At 27.7% G+C, this 23,086-nt stretch overlaps 1 protein-coding gene across 2 annotated transcripts in view; it reads left to right on the top strand.

The window, feature by feature from the left end:
- LOC113552675 (filaggrin-like) overlaps positions 1 to 21,855 on the top strand; it is a 35,547-nt gene extending 13,692 nt beyond the window's left edge. Inside the window, exons 2-9 of one of the 2 annotated variants that reach the window (XM_026955523.1) lie at positions 9,082 to 9,201; positions 9,680 to 9,782; positions 9,853 to 9,980; positions 10,103 to 10,292; positions 12,775 to 12,970; positions 15,085 to 15,302; positions 16,177 to 16,437; positions 19,924 to 21,855. In XM_026955523.1, coding sequence (XP_026811324.1) covers positions 9,082 to 9,201; positions 9,680 to 9,782; positions 9,853 to 9,980; positions 10,103 to 10,292; positions 12,775 to 12,970; positions 15,085 to 15,302; positions 16,177 to 16,437; positions 19,924 to 20,876 — 2,169 coding nt within the window. In that variant the 3' untranslated portion in view covers positions 20,877 to 21,855. The remainder of the gene's footprint in view (positions 1 to 9,081; positions 9,202 to 9,679; positions 9,783 to 9,852; positions 9,981 to 10,102; positions 10,293 to 12,774; positions 12,971 to 15,084; positions 15,303 to 16,176; positions 16,438 to 19,923) is intronic. The other variant, XM_026955526.1, reaches the window with a different exon arrangement.
- The last annotated feature ends 1,231 nt before the right edge of the window (positions 21,856 to 23,086 follow it).

Raw genomic sequence — 23,086 nt, forward strand, 5'->3', positions numbered from 1 at the left:
TTATATTGGCGCCACACCAAAATACGCCATAGAACTGTTAAGCATTCGTAATAATAATCTCGATCCCGTCATCATAAATTGATATAATATGAAATTATTATAAATTATAATGATCGATAAATAACGTATTAAACAATTATTTCGGTCTATCATCTTTTTACTCGCTTAATTTATAATATATATGTATATACAATATAATTAAGGTATATTACACGAGCATACGTGATGAATGATAAAAAAATCTTTTTATGCGTTGTCACCTGCTGCATATTGGCCCCATTGCTGTAGCTTATATCGTAATAATAATAATAATAATCATGTGCAGAGTTGCGGTTACGATATATTGTACATTTATTTTCAGTACATATAGTCCATTAGTTATTAGTATAGGTACTGCTTGGAATCTGGGATGGTGTTGAAAGCTTGTAGTAGGTATGCGTTTTGTTTTCGGTGATAGTTTTTACTAAACCATAAAATCACGCATAAATGCATAATACACAGGACCTATTATAGCATCCCTTTGGCTAAAATAATAGGTATACAATTATTTAGGATTTAGTGAAATGTAATTGTCTACAACTACAATCGCCTCTCAAGACGTCTAAAACAAATAAACGTACACTAACTTACACAGTACACCTACTATAATCAGTTTGTTCAAATGGTTTTAAATATTTTCTTTTTTTTTTTATACACATTTTAAATCATTCAGGCGTATAACCTGCATGTGCAAGTAAATAATATACGAGGCACGTCCAGAAAGTAAGAGTACTCGATTTTTCTATTTTCATATTTTCGTGTTATATATTTTATTGACCGCAAGGGTTAACGTATTATTTATTTATATAAATATTGTCCAAATTTATTTCATAAATTATTATAAAATTATGTTTTTTTTAAAATATAAAATCGATTTAAATTTTTTGAAGTAAAAATTCTTCAATAACCTAATATACTTCAATGAAATTAACCCATTTAGTATTAATTTAAATAGTATTAACTTAACTTAACAAATTATTAAAATAGCTTATAATTGTATGATGTTATGAGTAATTTGTAATTACAACATATAGTTGAAAAAAAGGTAATCTAAATGCGGAGAACCATTTAAAATATCCTCTTCCTCCCGTAAATACGTTCATGTGTTATTAGTTTCGTGTATTATATCTCACGTAGATGTATTTGAGTTTCATTTATTAACTAAATTGACAAGTTTTAGGATAAACTTTTGTAAAATAAAGTTTGGTACTATCATTTAGTCTAAGTATTTTTTAATTTCATTAAAGTTTCATTATACGTTATATTATTATCTCTGCAAAAATAGTATTATTGCTGGTATATGAATAAATAATATTCATTTTGCTAACCTTGTTCAAAATAATTTATTATAATACTGTATAATTAGCTGTATATAAATGTATTTATTTACAACAAGAGGCATGATATCTGCTAAGTATTTATGTCAGTATATTATGTTTTTGTTTTATTAAATCTATAATGTTTATTGAAAAGATGAACTTTATACCCATAACCCATATTAAATTATGCAATATATTTCGATTAAATGTTAAAGTATTGTATTTTTTTTCAAGTTAATTTATTGATAATTTATTTGTATGCAATCTATGTTATATGTAACATACAATATATATATATATGAGTTGTATAAACTCATTTTACTGTAAAAAAATGAACGAACATAAAATATGGCACAATATATAAGATATATTATATCGGGTTTGGTGTAAGTATCTATTTTGATTGACTGGTAAATTAGCGTTGGTGTACTTCACTTTGTGGACTGTTCCACTGAGATGAACCTCTATCTGCCGCGGATTAAACACAGTATAAATATTTTCGAACGTAGTTCAAACTGTTTTCTAAATTTTACTGATATCTTTAAGTACAATCTCTGAAATTTTGATCAACATTTGTCGACTAGTTTTTAAGTATATAAGTAACCAAAACATATATGTTAATTTATATATAATATTAGTTGTCCCCGTACACTTCGTCGCCCGTACAAAATGCACCCGTGTTAAGTTTGGTTGCCTAACAATGCTAACATTTAGCGTAAGGATAAAATCTATTTTTGGTTTTCTGATTTGGTGTATATATAATACATGATATCTTTGACATATCAATTTTACATAACTGTCTTAGTGGCGCCTAGAGTTGCATTTTTTCAATTGATTAACCGATTATATATTATTCATTAAATATAATCTATTATTCCAATAATTGTACAGCCCTAAACATAATAAAGAGGTAATATTTTGAGGTCATTAATCGGGATAAAAACTATCTTATCTTATGACAGAGATAAAATTACACGTATTGATCATAATTTTATCAAAATCGGTTGAGTAGTTTCGGAATGCATCGAGAATGCATTTATAGGTATAAAATGTATACAATTGACACGTTTATTTAATTAGTAGATAACTCAGACGTTTTTTAACTTAGACAAATTATATTGCAATAGAAACCTTCTTCGTGATATACTCTTTCGTTAAAATAAAATCAAGAAGATCTCATAAGTAGTTCCAGAGTTTACCTTGTACAAAGATTTTCATTTCACATTTATATAGTTAGATATAAGATATAATATTATTGTATTATACCTATTTAATTATTTATTTACATTGACATTCAGAGGGAAAGTGCAGCAGAATTTGGCCTTCACCAATATATATTATTATTATTATTATTAGGCATTATATTATATTCAATGTCCGGTTATATTTGTTTTCACCATACGTCTGAACTAACTATAAATAATATAAATATATATGTATATGTATATTCTTAATATAATGTTGTATGTATGCACTTCGGTGACCATGTCGAATATATAATATAAACATAAGTTGTAATAAATAATAAGCATCAGAATTCAGAAGTGATTGTTTCACCGACCACGTCCGACAATTCGTAATCATTGTTTTCCTTATGCAGACTGTTGTGAACCGTTTTATATTGTTTGCTAAACATACATGTACGCACCCAGAGGATGCGTATGTCTTCGTTTAAATATATAGGACGTGAATTACACATTTATACGTGTATTATATTATTATAAGCGATTTACCCGTCGACCGCCCGTCGCGATGAGTTGACGATCATTCTTTGGTTTATATAATATTTTAATTGTTGAATAATTTTCTCACGCACGCTCTAGTGCGCATATTTTCTTTAACGTCACCTTATTGCTGGCGAGGTTATAAAATGTCCATTATTATTTCACGAAATATCTTTGTTGTTGTTTAAAATAACCTAAAGAGTAATGCATTAATTTGCTTGTCCGTCTATATAAGTACATTAAATTTAAATATTATTATATATGATTAAAATATATGGTAAATGATTAATGCTAAATGATAATATGTTTATATAGTGTAATAACATAATATAATATTGTTATTCTTTCATCTGTTCAAATTCCAACGAGTATTGATAGGTTATTGAAAATAATATATCATGATGGGTAATACTATATTATGTATCTACTTCTTCTACTTATTTTTTTATTTCGATCGAAATAAATTTGTTTTATTCATTTATTTGGTATTCTCGCACAGAGAATATAATAGCTTGTGAACAACAAAATTATACATTTTTTTCTTATAATTTAACTTTTGTTTTAATAATTACAGCTCATCGATTACAGTTATATTATAAATTATAATTAATTGTAGGTGTAGGAATACAATTGATGGTTACACGTTGCTTTAAATTTTTAAAATATGAGTTTTATCTTTGTATATAGTACGATTAGCTATTGTATTTTATTATTGTTGACGAATGTATAGTATATTTACTATCATAATGATAACACTTTCATTTTAATAACGGAAAAATAATTTTCAACATAAATATTGGACATTAGACCTAACCTAAACTATTAAAATGTACAACAACAACAATAATAATAATAATAATAATAATAATAATAATAATAATAATAATTGCATATTCACGTGTAATATCGCAGAATAGATTAAATATTTAATCTATTCTGTGGTAATATATTGGTTGATATTGACATTTATAATCTATAAGTCAGTGATCGGCAACTGGCAGTTCGCACGTTTATTGTGTACAACCCGCTTAAAATTCTAGAACGACAACAATTTTTCTTTATACATTTTATTATTTTAAAGTTATAGACAGTATTTTTTTTTCATTGTAAATAATTTAAAAATATAAATTTTTTATTTTTGTCTGGCCTGCGAACTCCTTATATTTTGTGATTGTGGCCCGAGAGTCTAAAAAGGTTTCCGATCACTGATCTAAGTCATACAAATTTACATATACGCAGTACGTACTACGCTGTATATTTATATTAGAATTCCGAACGTGTATAAAATATTGATTATGCTGATATAAAATTAGATAAAATCAAATAAATTATAATGTATTATAAGTAGGTATAAAATAGTTCAAATCCTAAAAAATTAGTATAAAATTGTTGAAACTTTCGAAGCTTGGGTTATGATTTAGGTACGAGTCATGGTGAGAATTTCCGTAAATAATAATGTTAGTTTTTTAAACCAAGCCAAGTTATTTTAAATTTAAATACTTCAATTCATTGTAAGAAGTCAAAAACAAGAAACAACAAGACTTGTTTTAAGTTAGACTCTGAAATGTGTTCGAATTAGAAACGTCAGTGCTTATACAAAACTACAACCATATTACCGATTTTTTTTATTGTAAGTAATTAGTAATTAATAATTACTTATTCACTAATGATATGTTTTTAACAAAATTTTGTTGTATCTTAATAATGTTTTATAAAATCTTACCTAGTAGTAATTTAGAAGAAAGACATTTAAGAAAATATTAAGCCATAATAAGTAATAACTCATATTTTAGCGTAATTCTTGATAATTTCAAATGTTTGAATCGAATAAGTATAATAAATTTACATAAACCTTACTAATTTTATCATTAGTTAATTAATTTAATTAACTAATATAAAGATGTGTATATTAATATTTAGATACATCGTAGTACCGTACACTTTTTAATATTTAAAAAATAAATGTTTTCTAAATATTCTATCATAAAAAAATTGAATACACATTTTTTAAGTTGAACGTTTAATCAACAAGCTTAATAGCAATAGTTTGACTTTAAATAGTAAAAACCTTAAAATGTATAGGATTTTATACAATATAAAAGAAGACGTGTTTTGTAATCCAATTTTGTCTCGGCTCAAATGTTAAAAACCTGAATGAGTGTACGAGGTCAATCAGAGCCAACTGTCTCAAATAAAAGCGTATTGTAGAGTAATTTCCGAGTTGGAGGGGAAGCAACACAAAGTTGTCGTTATGATTTATAATTTAAATCTAACGAATAAGCCCGTTTTTCATGACAACCTATTATATTATTATCAATATATATATAAAACATATACTTATATAAGTATGTTATATGTGTGTAGTGTGTATTATATGTATTATGTTTATCCCGGCGAAGGCCGTATGAAGGTGAAATTCAAATAAATTATAAATATTTCTTTTAAGAGTACTTAATAACGGTATTCACGTCATTTAGTGCGTGTATAATATAATATGTACGTAAAATGTTATTTTTATTTTGTACAAACAAAAAAATTGTTTTAATATTTATTCTAAGTTTATACTTAGAATATAATATAGCTAATTATTTTTTAAGATTGTTATTTTCGTCTTTGAAAAAAGAGTTATAATAATATTTTTAAACTAATTTCTTTGTAAGTGTATTTAAAACATATAATTTAGCTTTTCAATAAAATCACAAAATTTCTAAATAGCTTTTTTATTCATAATTTCTACATTATTATAATGTTGAATAGTATATTCAATTATAATAATGTATTGAATGTTTAATATTCTTAAACATATATACAGCTTATATATTTTTTATTATTAATTTAAATATGTATTGATATGTAGTCATACTGGCTATTTTCAGTTCTTGTTTGTTGTGCCAATTATTATTTTTAAAAGTGAAAGATTCTTGAAATCCTCCAAACATTCGGCTTGCCTTAAACGGAATTACAGAGGTTGAAACTTTCATAAAGTATATTTTAAAATATTTTATATTTTTGAAATTCGTTGTTTAATATTAAGGTGCATTAAAATAATTCGTTTTATTTATTGGTGCATAAAATTAAAAGTATAGTGTTTTTCTGCCAACGCTGAAATGAATTATAAGAGAAAACTAAGTGTACGTATTTGGAGAGTCCAGTTTTGGTGTCATAATACTTTTTTCCTGTTATGCCTATAAGCCCAAAAGTGATTACTTACATGTGAAACACTGTTGTGTTAAACGCGTGGGAATATTATGTCTATAATCATATATTCGATTATTTTATAAAATATTTGAATTTACTTTCGCCGACAAAGTTATTATTTTCAATGACTAGTTTTAATATAATAATCATTGTTGTGGTGTAACTTATCGATATAATTTTGGAGGTTCTGCATAATTGTAATATAGTGTCAATAGTAATTAAATATATTATATCATTGAAAACTTATAATAAGTAATGAAAAAGGCTGTACATTTATTATTTAATGATATATTTTTTTTTACTTTGTAGAAGCACTCAGTATACTCAGTATAGATAGTTCAAAATTTGTCTCACTACTTAGCTTTTTAAATATTTCTATATAATAACTTTTTCATTATTTAATAACATACACTTAATAAGATTTTTAAACAGTCTGCCAATCGTGATTAAGGATTTTTTAACTCTTAATTTCTTTAATTTGACTTTTATTTTAAAAATGAATTATTTTTAGATTCTTGTTATCAATAGTAATTAGTAATTGTTGTTGAATACTAATTTAAATAGAAAAATAATACGTAATATACTTTTACAACGCTGAAAACACCATAAAATGTACTATACCATATATAAATTAAAATAAATAACCGTATAAAACAATAACGACAATCATGATTATTTATATAGTATTTTTGACAGAGATTTTGGTATCGAAATTTTTTTTTTTTTATAGATTAAATATATTTTAAAGTACACTTATTGGTATATTTAAAATTGTTATGTATATTTTGTTAATTTTTAGTATATTATTAGTGCATGCATAATTTGCAACAAATTGAATGTATTAAATGATTGTAATACAGTTTTCCCAATCTATTTTTCTCAATTTTACTATTCCCAAATCTAATATTTCCATTCCAATTTTTCCAATTTTAATATTACCATAAAAACATTTTCCCGGTATATTTTTTCACAAGTTTAATATTTTTCTCCCTACCGTATTAAATGCATATCTATATAATGATTTATATATTAACATTATTTTAACAATATTACATAAATATTAATACAATTTATTAATTTGAAATTTGAAATTAAAAGCTTGATACTCATAGAATACTAATGCAAACTTTTTATTTTACAAAACGTACTTTCCATCGTCCCATATTTTTCTACCACATATACTATACACATTTAAAAATTAATATTTAATGCATGTGTTGCATTGTGTGTAGAAATTTACCGTTGTATTATTTTTCCAATTCAATAATAATCATAGTTTTATAATATTATATAGGTATAACATTAAAAAAGTGATTATTTATTTCAAACAAATATTTATTTTAGTAAAGTAAAGAGTTTAAATTATATCATAATCGAGCATGTAATTTAATCTTATAATAAATATTGGTTAAACTTGTATTTCACCAATTTTAATTCTTAATAATATACCTCATTCATTTCAGAATAATAAATATTATAGATTCGTGATTATTTTACTAGTTTTCACAGTTGTAACTTAAAACTACAATTACTGATAAATGTATATTAAGCCGTATAACTAAACGCATAACTTATTTACGTATTTATTCACATAAATCATTCATTATTTTCGATTAAAATTTTATAATTAAGTGACAAGGGCATTTTTTAACGCCAAATAGATACATTAAAATATACATTTTTCTGTTTATACTCGCATAACAAAAATAACATGATAGTATACCGGTACATTGAAAATATAATAAATTAAAATCTTCATTTAAAATGTATATAATTTATTAAAGAGTAAAACAGTATATTGTTAAATATTAAGTTATAAATTCCTATATAAAATATTCACTATAACTTTGGATTTTATATTTGACATTGAAAAAGTTGGGATAGGGTTTTTTTTTTATTTATTGTATTTAATACAAGAAGTATTTTCCATTTGGTATTTGTGTATATATTAAAATATTTAGTATAAATTGTGTGGTATATATCACTACGGCGATCGAATAAAACTCTCCACGTTGTGTTCTAACACATTACTATCTCTCACTAGAATCTACTTACATTTTAGGAACTCGTAGGTAACGTATTATCATTAAGTAATATTCTTATGTGTAAATAGAATAATACTCATAATAGTATGATAATAATGATATAACATATCTACCTCTCTAGTATCGCTGTATTGTTACCGGGGGCGATTTCCTTTCAGGCCATCTCTCCTATTGTAGAAAAACGAGTTTGGCCTTATAGCTCCATCTGAAATCATCATATCATCATAATATAGTAGTCACCAATAGCTAGTAGTATACCATCTAGTGTACGAACCTTATTTGTAAGATTGTTGAACATATTTTATTGTATATTTTTATCAAATTATATTCGGCAGATCGTATGCATAATTTTTAAAGTATAATGTTCGACATTTTTAATAGGAACCATGATTTATTATACATATTGTAAATAATATATTATAAAACCTATACATTTGTTCGATGGTGACACTAATTAGTTTTTATAGTTTTACATCTTTGCACAACGATAGTCATATAATACATTTCTATAACTTAATAGATTTATAATATAAATTAGGAATAATATCCAAGGATCTATGATTTATATACAGTATATGACATCTAACTGTTTTTTGAATAGCTGATTTTCATTCAAACTGTAGTTAGAATTTCGTGTAAATTAATCTTAATATAAACATTATATAACAAAAGCAAAATTCAATGGCTGCTTTGTTAATATAAGAAGTAATAACATTGGAATATAAATGTATAATAACTAAATGATTTATTTTTTAGAATCAAATACTCGACCGCGTGAAATGTGATCATGTAACTGTTACAAAACCAGAAGAAGATCGACGGAGAAGGACCATAATTGTCGAGAAAAAAAATGGAAGTTATGGCTTCATGCTTCAAGTAAATATTATTAAGTACCTACATTTTTAATACGAATTTCTTATTGTGAATCTTTATAATCATTATTATTTTTAAAACACAGTGTTGAAAAATTTCTATTTTTTTTTATAAATTCAATGAAATCGTTTTTTTTCAATAACTATCTGCTTATTTAATCGATCAATTCTAAATTTCTAATATATTTTTCAACATCGGTATCGTTTGCCAATAACGCGTATGTGTAACTATATATTAAAATACCTATACTCTATATATAGTTAATTTTTAAGATATTATATTTTCCTATATTATCATTAAATTTTAAGAATTGTATAGATAATGAATACAGAACTACTACAAATAAAGTATTTACCTTTTGTTTTTCTATTATACTGACAAGAAAGTGTAATATTTGTTCACTTATGACTTGTGCCTTATAAAATACTTTAAATTATAACAATAGATTCATAATATATAATATAATGATTTTTTTTTAAAGAGTTATGGCATTCATTATAAAAAAGAGCAGGAGATTGAAATGATAACATATGTGGATCATGTAGATTATGATGGGCCAGCATATAGAGCTGGGATGAGAGAAGGTAAATTTGATCAACTTTTTATTAATTCACATACAAAATATCATAACTGACATTGTATGGCTTGTTATAGGCGACGTAATACTATCAATAAATGGCGTCGACATGGAAAAAGCTGACCATAAAGCATTGGTAAACTTTATAAAAAGCTGTGATTCACGAATGAGAATGGTAGTACTATTTGAAGACTGCGTGCGAAAAGTGAGAATTGGAATAATTAAATATAAAATAATATAATTAATTAATTTCGCTCATACATAATAATATATACCTAAATATTTTAATGTATATGAAATAAATGAAAAATAACGCATTTTTTATAGGTTGACTTACACATGAGATATATACAACTCCAGCGTACACTTCAGGCCAAAGTTGAAGAGCTGGAAAAGGTCGAAATTAAAGAGAGAGAACTCATGGAAGGAAAATGGAAAACACACAGTTTGCCGGCAAGAAAAAAGTCTAGTCATTCTTCTAAGGACACTGCCAACCAAAAAATATTGACTGAAAACGGTAATTATGTACAATATTCCTATAAGAACTACAAGTAATAAGTATATGTATCTCTACTTACAGTATTGTTTTACCATATTATCGTAGTACCTAATTAATATTATACCTATCTATGGTGATAATATTATGGTGATTTGTTATTTATTATATTCCATTAAATTAGTTTTTACATTTTACTTTCGGATAGAGAATAAGAGAATAACATTTTTTATACAGCTTTATCTGAAGAAGTTCTACCGAATCGATTTGTATGATTTTTTTGTGTAACTTATGTGTTAAGATGAGCTGTTTATTTAGAAAACTACAAATAATTAATTAATTAAGTAATTTCAGCGTTACAGTATTGCATGTCATTAAAGCGACATGCGTTTACGCACGCAGTGTGTATGTACACGTCATTTTCATGAGTTATTACTTATTATGAACACAATAATGTTAAAACAATTGTTGTCATTGACATGGCTTTTTTTTTTATCTATTTTAAAATAATAAACGTTGAACGAAATAGTTGGCGACAGTGGCGCGGCAGCTGTACCGCTGGCATTGGTTTCAATATTCGCATAGCTGTAAATTTGTGATTGCATGGGTCAGCTAGAATTTAAACTTAAAATATTAAAAATACTGTGCAAACAAATGTTGTATAAGTATAACTTAGAAATAGTCAATATTGATTTTAATTCTGTTTATTTTCTTAAAATTTTAATGTGAAAGTTGAAGTAATGCTTGTAGTAATTGCAATTGGGTGTACAGCTCGAGTTCGAACCGGAACCTTGATGTGATATTTCAACCTGTCTGTAGATTGTAATTTTTAACAGTCCGATTACCATTGAATATTATTACTATAATACTTTATTTTATGTACAAAATAATAATGAATTGATATAAAGATAATTTTTCCTATATTGAACTTTAAAATAATGTGTGTACAGTTAACGAATCGCTGTTACTCTTAAGGCTTAACTGTATGTATTATAAGATATTTTATAATAACATATAAAACTCTTATGGCGTCCCAGATAACTATATTTTTTTAATATATTTAATTTATTCAGGTTATTTGCATTTCGAGATTTCAGATGTAAATAACCTACTAACATGGAATGTCTCATAATGTATTGTGATACATAGCTGATACAGGTAGCAGAATAATTTTAGTGTATTTGACATTTTCGTTGATAACGTGCCATGCATTATTAACAATTTTTAATTTTTAATAAAATTTTGAGGAAAATAACAATCACTTTTTACATTTAAAATAAAACTCAAATACTTATGCTATTTTTTTCTAATTTTTAGTATAACTCATATCTACCAATTAATTATTTATGTATGACTTAACAATATTCCGAATTATAGTTAACTTATTTATCGCAGTTTGCAAGTGTACTTATTAGTACACTTGCAAACTGCGATAAAGTAGCCTTTTTAATAAAAAAGGCTACTTTTAAATTTGTCGGGTTATTGATCAGTTTTTATAATAGAAAGTCTAATGAAAAAATGTATAAAAAACAAAAAATTAAATGTATACATTTCTTTTATACACTTCAAAAATATATTAATACAAAATTCAAAAAAAAATAACGAGTTAGTTTATAACTTAATTTATATACAAATTTATTAGTAAGATAGAATAAATTTATTATATATTAAATAGTATATTATTAATTAATAAATAAAAACTGCAAGATTTTTTAAAAATATTATTACATATTAAAATATTGTATATTACAATATATATTTATAAGCTAGATACCAGATATACATATTTATGAATTTTGTTTTATTCTTAGTAACAACAATTGTACTTCATTTGGAAACTTTAGATATAAGATATAATATAAGTTTATTTTAAATTTTGATTTCTTTTCTTTAGTCAATTTTCTAAAATATGAATCTATCTATATAACCTGGGTGTGCCGAAATTTAAAATACCCACTTACAAAAAACTCGTGTTATTATTTTTTCAAAACTTGCTGAACGGCTATATTTTAACAGCAACTAAACTTTATATTATAGATTAATAAATACTAATGTATTTTATTATTATAATAGTTAAATATAAAAGATTTTTTTTTATATAGTATTTAAAATTAAATTCAAGTATGTATTGTTGCAAATAACTTATAAAGCATCATAGGTAATTCACACATTTTAGCTTAATTTTAATGTAAAATTTTGAAAATTTATATATTTGGAATATAAATTGGAATTGACAATAATTGACATAAAAATTCAAATGTTTGACTCTTTGTTGCTGTGTTTTATGTATTAATTTTCACATTAATTATTAATCATTAATTGGTAAATTATATTTTCATAATATCTAACAAAATTAAAGAAAAATATTTTATAAATCAATTTTATTAAAACCTACATTCAAAATTTAAATTATTATACTGCTTAATGACCTGTATAAGGTCTGCCATATTTTTGTTATTTTTATTTTCCAATAGGCACTGATTCAATGATTAACAAATTACAGGTGAAAGTTCTATGTCTAGGCCTACATTATCGACTGAAGACGTGGCCAAAGCACAACCAATTTATGTGCCCAAACAAAATTTTATGTTGGCTTATCGACCACATCATTTTATTGATCAGCACGGACGTTCCTATTACTTGCATCAGCCTGCTACTGCCATAATTAATGGAGATTCAAGTTACGTCGGTTGGCAAAGGTAATTAGAATACATATATTTTATATTAAATACTACCCATTCCATCATGGATCATTAAAATATTTAGTAAACTTAAGCAACTTAAGAACTATCATTCCTATCTCAAATATAAAATTCTGCCGCGATATTAGTATTGGTATAAAATACATTTGTTGTAATTTTGAATAACAGTTAACTTTTTAGTAAAGAAATTGGTACCAATTTAATATGAAACCTTACTACGATATTTACGTATACGAGTATACTCATTTAAAATTTTACCTAAAAAAAACACTAATTAGTAATTATTAGTTCTTAATTACCCCGACTTACCTACTTTTATGTTAATTTTAATAATATAATATTAACTAGAAATCATGGAAATATATTAATGCAAATAGACTAAAATAGTATAATAAAATACTATAGTATACCTTAAATGCGTAATATTTGTTTTTATGTTTATTACACTAATTAAGGAATCAAAAAAATGTAAATTCATTACTTTCACCCGTGTTAACATTACAGTTGTTATTCATAATGTGAAATAATTATTATCTATGTTTGAATTGTCTATGTTTAGACGAACCTATTTACTACAACTATTATTCAAGGAATATTATGTTATTTAGTCAGAACCTGTGTACTATAAATGTTAAATTTTTTTATAAAAGATATAAATATATACAGCCATATACAGATATATAGATCTAATAAACAATGAAACAAATAGGTGGAAATTATTGTGACAATTTGCAGCATAAATTTCTATAGTCATCAAATTTACTTTATTTGATAATACGAGTAATTGCATACGCAATCGTAAAAATGATTGTCGTGCTTTATAAAAAAAAAAAAAAATGGCAACATTATTCTAAAAAAAAAAATGTAAAATTATAGGTCAAATATGTACCAAAAATCATTTTAATAATTTAATCATGTTTTTCATATTATTCATCATTTTTATAACAATATTTAATTTAGTGTCATTTTTATGACTAAAAATTGTGTATGGTCCTATTAGACAATTTTAAGCGTGAACGTTTAACCAGAACTTTGTTCATTTTGATTTTTTATAATATCTAATATAAATAAAAGTAATACTAGATGGATATAACTACTGCAGCTTCAAGTCGCAGTGTACTCATGGAACAAGGCATATAGTACTGTGATAAATGTGAGTCTGTTAGTTGGAATCAAGTTACCGATAATCGGATGTGGAGTCTTTGTATAGTGATTAGTGAATGAATATTAATTTTGCTTGTCGGACACACCACTATCGAGCTTAAATTGAGGTCGACCCAATTGGTATTTTCTGTTTTCCATAATTTTTCTCGTAAGTGATCAATTATATACCGTACAAATGTGTATATCTGTAGGCATCAGCAATCAATAATGTTTTAGTGACTATCCTCTCACTATTATAGTGAGTATAGCCTACAGACTAACTTAACATAATACTATGATAATTCATTTTCACATTTAGCAAATCAATTAAATTTTGATTTCTGTATGTTTAATATAAAAATCAATTATTACCGTATGTACAGAAATATAGTATGATAATCATATATACACAGTTGCTTAGTACTTGTACGATCATTATTTTTGCTATGGTTTTTATGAGTTCACTTTTGTGAGAACGATTTATATTTCCTGTGACGTATAGGTGAGATGATGATGCGTCCTATTTTAAAGTGGATAGTCCCGTTTTCGGTTTCTTCCCCCACAACTAAATTTTTGGGACACTAAAATCTTTTATTTTCTGAAAGTAAACTAAAAATAACGAAAACTATCTTTTATCGATGAATAATTTTTACTACTTATATACATAACTATGAGAAAAATGTCTTTATTTTTATATTCATAGTGCACCAGAAAATATAACCAGAGAATAGGAAAAAATAAAAATAATATATAATATAATGCTGCAGACGCTGCAGTGGATGACGTCATATTATTATCGCCGTGATATCAATATATTCAACGCAAATAAATTCAGCTGTTATTTTTCCCCCTGTTTTGACCTAAAATATATATTTTTGGTCACCTTTAAAATACAACCTATATATGTTATATCAAATATGTATCAATTATCAACGCGCACATACTAATTGTGTACCTTGTATTTTCAGCAATCGTTCGAATAACAGCAGCAAAAACTTCGACCAACAGGAAAACTGGGCGCCACCGGATCAACCGGTCCAGCAGAGGAGACGATCGCATTATGTGGTCGAAGTTAGCCGGCGGTGCAGCACGTCATCGGATGTACCGAATCGTTCACAGCAACAGCAGCCTCACTGCAAACAGCACAACTTCACTAGCAGAGCATCGCAACGGTCTTCGTCACAAGGTAAATATCGGATACCTATATCAGTCATATTACAACATGTACATACGTATCCATATAATGTAATACGTATATATTAAAAAATAATGCTTTTATTCTGATGTTTAAATCGAAATTAATTTACGTCATCGGAATAAAAATTACCGTGGAAATAATCGTATATTACTTTTCTACAAATTGCATTTATAACTATAAATTATATACTACCTTCACGTGCGTAATATGTTTTTTTACAAAAGGACCTATAAGTTCAATAGCAATTTTAGCATATATTCTATTATATTTCTAGGATATATTCTGTTTATTTTTATATTTGAAACTTTTTTAGTTTTTGGGGTAAATCTAATAATATACCCTATCTCACGAACACCCCGAATTGCGTCTTTGCGTGACAATAATAACATAACAATAATTATGCGCTGCGCTATAATAACGATATGCGGGTAATGTACCTAATTATAGTAGAACTTGCATTACTCGAAAACCATGTATGGTTATACTATAGTATGTAATAATTCACCCAAAACGTTTTTTTTTTTAAAAAAAAAAAACAATTTAATTTTGCTAAAATTTGTGGTAACATTGGTTTTTGAGTTGTAGAAGATCTACTACAGTCGCTGCGTAAGTGCGTTATTTATATATGTATATATACATATACACATATGAATTGCTTTGGAATCGCTTTGCACCTTTACACTCGCTCATTCCTCGTATATACTTAAATATAACACGCAGGCGGTGATATGTTTACTTTTCTTCTTCTTCTTTTTCTTCTTCTCTTCTTCTTCTCTTCATCATCTATTTCTTCTTCTTCTTCGTCTATTTTTCTTCTTCCGTTTTTGTTTGTTTGTTGTTTCCTATATGCTTTCCGGTGTAGGCGATAATTGTCCGCGATGGGGTTGCATACGTACCGGTGGTGGATCATCTGGTCGGCGGAGGAATGATGGAGGACACGACGCCGATGACGACGACGATGACAACGACGACGAAGATGACGACGGAGGCAGCGTAGAGGCGTATGATCTGGCGGCCGACGGCGGGGCTGCTTGCTGCCCGGGATCGCAGTGCGTGCCTACCAGGAGACATCGACGCAGACGCAAGTCATCGTCGGCGCGTGGTGGCCGCGACAAAAGCCCAGGCAAGCTACGATTGCTGCTCCAGCGGCCCCGGGGACCTCGGTGTTGGCCGCGTTGCTTGTCGCTGTTGTTTGGCGGACGCCGACTTAGTGGTTGTTGTTGTGGTCGTGGTCGTCGCACCCGCACTTGAAATCGTATACACGATAATAAAATATGCACGCAACGATGACAAACACGCATTGTCGTATTGTTGTTGTTAATGTTGTTTTAACCTAAATAGTTAGCGGTATTGTAGACAGTATGTAATATAGTGATGTTGTAGTGTTATATAGCAAACAGTATAAAAAAAATTACGTTGTTATTACAGTAGATACACCTTAAGTATATAATATACCGCACACGCGTCCTCTGCCCACCCGCACTATGTACTTTTTACTTTTAGAGCTGCACGTTTATACGCCTATACTATTGATAATATTATTATTACGTATATGTAGGTGTTTGTTATTCGTCATTATTTTTTTTTATTTTACCTATAGATAATTTTTTCATATTTTTCCGTCTTTTTTTTTGTTTTCTTAAATATATTTTATTCGGATCGCATACGTCATAAATCATGCTTTATAGATCATAATGAAAGCATTATATATATGTATGTATATACGCGCATATGTATACGCATCATACACTGGAGTATCATTTTTCGTTTGTTTATTTTTGAGTTTTCTTTATTGTTTTTTTTTTTTTTTTAATACGTATAAGCAAAGACTGCAGGGGTAGACTTTTTATGTTTCTCGATATTGTTACACGCACGTTTCTAATGTTCCAAATGTTCCAATCATTAAAATAATATAATAATAATATTATATAGTGCCTATGAAATTACTATAATTAGGTTTATATACACAAGAACTAGTACTTAAATTTATTTTAACGTTTATTGCACTTATCCATCAGTAGAAAACTGAAACCACTATCGAATCGTTGTCACAATAAAATATGTAATATAATATATTATATTATATTAACACTACTATCGACTTATGTAATACTATTATATTATTTATATTGCGTTTGACCGCATTAATATTTTTATTGTTTTCTTTTTGTATGTGTGTTTTATAATTATTTTATTATATCATTTTTTTTTATACACATATTTTACGCGTGGTTTTGTCATCGTAAACACGTTGTGTCTCACACATACTCTTGTGAGAAATATATTATTATTTTATCACTCAAAATAAATTATCATATTATCATAATGTATAATGATAGATATTAAACGCATGAACTTATACGTTTATTTATTATTACTTTTTAGCCTTATCTTGCATGTCAGTAGAGTTGACATTTTATGTAGTACATTAACAGTGGCGTATCCGGGATTTTACTTTTAGGGACTGTGTTATATAAGGGAGACTTAACTAGAACCCCTCACAAATTTGGTATGATTCTGATGCCATGGATAATGGGTATATAATATTTTATATACTTTCGCAGCAACCTTTATACAAATTACAGTTCTAATCCTTTTTTTTTTATTGTTACGTCTTATACGTTTATAGAACACAGACAAATTTGAATTCCCCCTTTTTTTCTGGTCACCTGGTCACGCCACAGACTATAGGGAACTAGTAACTTTTATGTTTGTATATATATAGGTTAGGTATATATTGTCCATGTAACATTATTTCATCGGAATGCCGGAGTTAAAAGAGTGATGACATGCTACCCATATTTAAAAAGGAATATAACTCAAAAATCATCAACTACGCATATAAAGTTGCACTTTGTCACGCGAAACATGGGAATTTGCAACATGCATTTTTAATTAGCACGTAAAGGGCAACAAAAATATTGTTTTCATGTGCCAAACACATCACATGGTGGTGGGTACTATGGTGGATATTTTTAAACATTTGTTTGTTCGCTTATCCAGATTCTAGCTTGTAGAGCCAAAATACTTCGGTATAAAAGTGTTGGCCACCTCTATAGCCAACAATCTATGATATTCGCATTTCGCGCATGTTGGTTCATTGACATCAAAACAGGATTTATTTACGTTATTTTATTATAATTTAACTTAGAATATGTTTGCATGTATCTAACTAATCGATGTATATAGTAATTAAATATGTCAACGGCTAAATAAAAATACGCTTATTAGAGTGTAATATTTAAAACCAAAAACTCTTTGATTTAATTTATCAGTATATCAATTTTAAACAGTTCTTTTAACTTTTCAACTATTGAACTGTACTCGTGTATAATAGTTAGTAATGTTAGTATATACTATATTATCTATATTCTTTACAATTTTATGTATTGAGGATATGAGATTATAGGTTAACTATTCATTGGAACAATCTGAATTATAACATAACATTTTTAGTCTGATTTTTTTACCTGAAAAATTCTTATTTTAACTATTGACTTAAAGATAATTTTATTTAATGACTTAACAATAACTGATGAAAAAAATATTTTTAATTCAATTGTATTTTACCATTTGCGTTTACACATTTCAATACATTTCGAAAAGATTTTTCTAGTTTTGTAAGTTTTATTTTTACAAAATTCGATGTCTGAATTAATATAAAAAAACAATATATTTTAATATTTTTACTTTTTTTATAATTACTTTTTAAGTTTCTATTTTTTCGAATAACATAAATTTCTTCTCTTATATCCTATTTTGAATCAAAATATTAAGTTTTATCAAAAAAATTAAAACATAAAAATCAAAATTTTAACGTTAATTATTTATAATAAATAATTAAAGTAACGATGAGTAACTATACAGTCTATTCCACTCATCTTAACCTAAATAATATAAAATATCTGAATGAAATTATAAATGTATGTTGTTATTCAAAAAAGTACAAAATTTAAAAATTGACGATGATTTAAAATTATAAAAACTATATTTATTTTTTAATGTTGGTATGCATTAATATCAAAATATTTAAAAAAAAGTTAAAACTTAAATATTAATAACTTTGTATAGTATGTACTTTCTGTAACCAAAAGCACACAATATACATGTTTATGGAGTGAACCACCAAGTAAGTTCATCATTTTTTTTCTTCAATATGGCAATTATTCAAAATTTCGGAGATTGTTTGTATTACCTAAGAAAATGTCATTTAGCTATACAAATTTATTTTTCAAATGAGATTCTATTTTATTTTGTAAATTATTTAGTGGATAAAATCTTTTTAAATATTTTGATGTAGGTACCCAATTAAGGTTATAATTTGAAAACAGATGAAGTTCGTAATTATTTACAGGACACTCTTCATGTATATGGTCTTAACGCATATTTGAAACTCCTTTAACCGTTTTTCGAATAACTGCCATCGTTGAAGAAAAAAACGAGGTGAACTCGCTCAGTGAAGCAAAACCATGTCTACGAGTTCACATTATAATATCTACATGTCGTTGTATCATTGATGTTTCTATACTATTTTTTTTATATATACATTTTCATGTACGACACGTTTATAATCGGGACAATCGGTATTGTGTGTGTGTGTTGTTCGCAGACTGCAAATCGGAAGGCTCGTACTGCCGGAAGGGACACGAAAAGCGGCGCAACTCGGCCCGGAACGACGTGGCCGACGAACACAATCCGCCGCTACAGCACGCGAACGGTGGTAACCACGGTTACACTAATCTGGTTAACGACCGGTACGCGTCGGACGAGCGGATGTGCCAGAGCACGTCGATCGGCGGCGGTCGACCATCGCAGAACAGCCTGACAGAGAACAGCCCGGCGTCGTACACGACGTCACTGAGCACGGACACACTGTACTGGGACGACGACCCGATGGCTGCTGGCCAGCAGGCGCCATCGGCCGCTTCCCGGCAGCACTCGGTCAAGTCGCAGTCGTCATCGACGTACCGGCGTGACAACTGCGCCGTCAAACCCGTCAAGTCGTGGGACAACCTGACCACCAAGGCGTTCGGTGGTTACGGGTTCGGCTACGAGTATTTGGATCGCGACCAGATCGTCAACAACAACAACGGCGGCGGCGGCGGCAATGGTTCCGGACAACACCACATGGTGTACCTGCAACTGAAGAACGTCAAGGGTGGACAGAAACACCACGGCGGCCACCATCACCACCATCACCATCATCACCAACACCCGCAGCAGCATCACAACTCGCAGCATAACCATCACAATCAACAGCGCTCCAGCCACAACGGCGGCGGCCACCATCACCATCGCCACAACGCCGATGGCCGGATCCGTCACCCGACCAAGTCCACGGAGGCGCTGCTCTCGTTACCCCCGCAGTATCCGATCGCGGCCATCGAGTCGTCGGCCAGTTGCGAGTACTTGGACGCGTGTTCGTCGTCGTCGTCTTTAGCGGCCGGCGGCGGTTACTTCGCGGGCTACGTTAGAAATGACAAGGCCAGTCAGACGGACTGCCGGAGATACGCGGCACAGCATCAGCAGCAGATGCCGCCGTCAGAGGTGACCCGGCTCTGATGAGAATCTCTAAAAGCATTTATAATTTTTTTTTTTAAACAATTTTTTTATTATTTACCGCATCGTCAATACATTGTTCTCCTCGGGTTTCTTAACGCGACGAGAAATTTTATTATAAACAAATATTAGATATTATATTATAACCCGCCATTGTGATTTTTTTTCTTATGCATACCTACTATGCTTAAGTTATATTTAAAAATATTATTATTATATTATACATAATCTTTTCAGATTTATTTCTAGTCAATATTATAATATCATATTATTACTATCGGCCGAGCCTAAAGCTATACTCCTGTTATTATTAATCATATTATATATATATATTCTAATATCTTAGCCTTGAAAATATATAGTGTACCTGTATATCATAAAATACTATATGTATGTTTGAATTTTATTTAAACTGTGAAATAGTGGATCTTTTCGTCGGTTTAGACATGTATAGGTATAATGTTTTCGTCGTCGCTGTACAGTTTCGGTTAGTTTTCTGCGACGAACTATAGGTATTTTTTAATTGAGATCGCTGGTTGTTAAATGTTAATAAATTTCACGATGTCCGCAACAGGTTGTTCTCTAAACTATCTCGTTCTAAAAAAATGCAGTAACGTCTTCATTCCGTGATCTGGACAAACATTAAAATATTTGTATGCTATCAGAAATCATTATATTGGCAATAAATAATAATAAATTATATTTACTATTATTAGCTATACCTACATATAGTACCCGACTTATTGCGTTCATTACGCAAGCTGATAATAATATACACTTAAAACGCATTTATTTGTTTTGTTTCGGAGGGTCATTTTTTAAACGCGAAAAATCGTACGTCAGTTCCGAACCAGGTCCACCGTTTCACACGATTTAATGTGTTATTCTTTTTTATCTGCGCGTGAATGTATAGTTATTATTTGCTTTTTTAAACTGTAATATTTTCTTTTTTTAATAATAAAGTCTCTCAATTGTACTTGTATATTCCGATATATTATATTATCTACATAAATAAATAAAATGTAAGAGAAAAAGTTTTAAAACAAAAGAGTCGTAAATGTTTTGTAGATTATTATACCGTCTGTAAGTTATTTCGAACTATAAAAAAAATAATATACAATAATATGTATTACGATTTTCAATTTATTGATATTTTAATAACAAATTCAAGGTATATTGATATAAATAGAAACAAATCAATTATCTTTAAAAAAAAACATGCCTAAAAGGCTAACAACATCATACATTTTGATTATAAAAAGTGTAAATGTATGAAACAAATTTGCCAACTTTTTAAAATAAAACAAATTTATGTATGACAGTTACATTTCTTTTATTACAATTTCCTTAAGTACTAATGTTTTGACTATAATGTTTAATGGGTTAGAGTTATTGAGATGGGAGCAATGTCTGCGACAGAAGTCTATCAACTATTACACCTGGTGCGATTTGAATGCAGAATATTATTTTCACAAGAAAAGTAAGCTATTTCTTATTCTTTTTCGTTAATATTATTTTCAAATTCATGTATATAATATATATATATTATAAGTGTTTTTCAATACATTATTGAATACATAAATGCATTTGATGACTGAGTTGGTTTTAGATGCTATACAGTTACCTCTATGGCTCTATACTGGTCTAAATTCTAAATTGCATGGGATTATTTTATAGGCATAAATTGATACAAGTAATATCACAAGATAATAATAATAGTTTATTATACTTAACCGAGTTTTATTCTTATGTTAAGCTTTCAATAACAAGTTAAAAATCTAATTTACAAGTGGCCCTTGTTGCATACTTCTAAGAGTAGCTCTATTTATTCATGTATATTTACAAATGAACAAATTTACGAAAATATAATACTATTAAATATTAATTCTCCAAATTCATTAAATATCATTACATTCATATAACTACAAAGTTTAAATACTATTCTATAAATGTCGTTAAATTTCAAGTTTTTATATAGCATATTAATCGTTATTAATTTTAGTTTTCTTCAAGAAAATCAATTTTATCACAAAATTCATACAGGTTGATAAAATAATGTTGAAATTATACAATTGTTTTCACTCATTTTCATAATTTTAGAATATAAATCATATTAATACAATTAATCGACAAACATAAATATATAATCATAAATTCAAGAATTGTTCATTGTGTTATGTGTATATGTTATACGTAGATATATTATATAGTAT

Source organism: Rhopalosiphum maidis, chromosome 1, assembly GCF_003676215.2.
Source record: "Rhopalosiphum maidis isolate BTI-1 chromosome 1, ASM367621v3, whole genome shotgun sequence".
NCBI lineage: Eukaryota > Metazoa > Arthropoda > Insecta > Hemiptera > Aphididae > Rhopalosiphum > Rhopalosiphum maidis.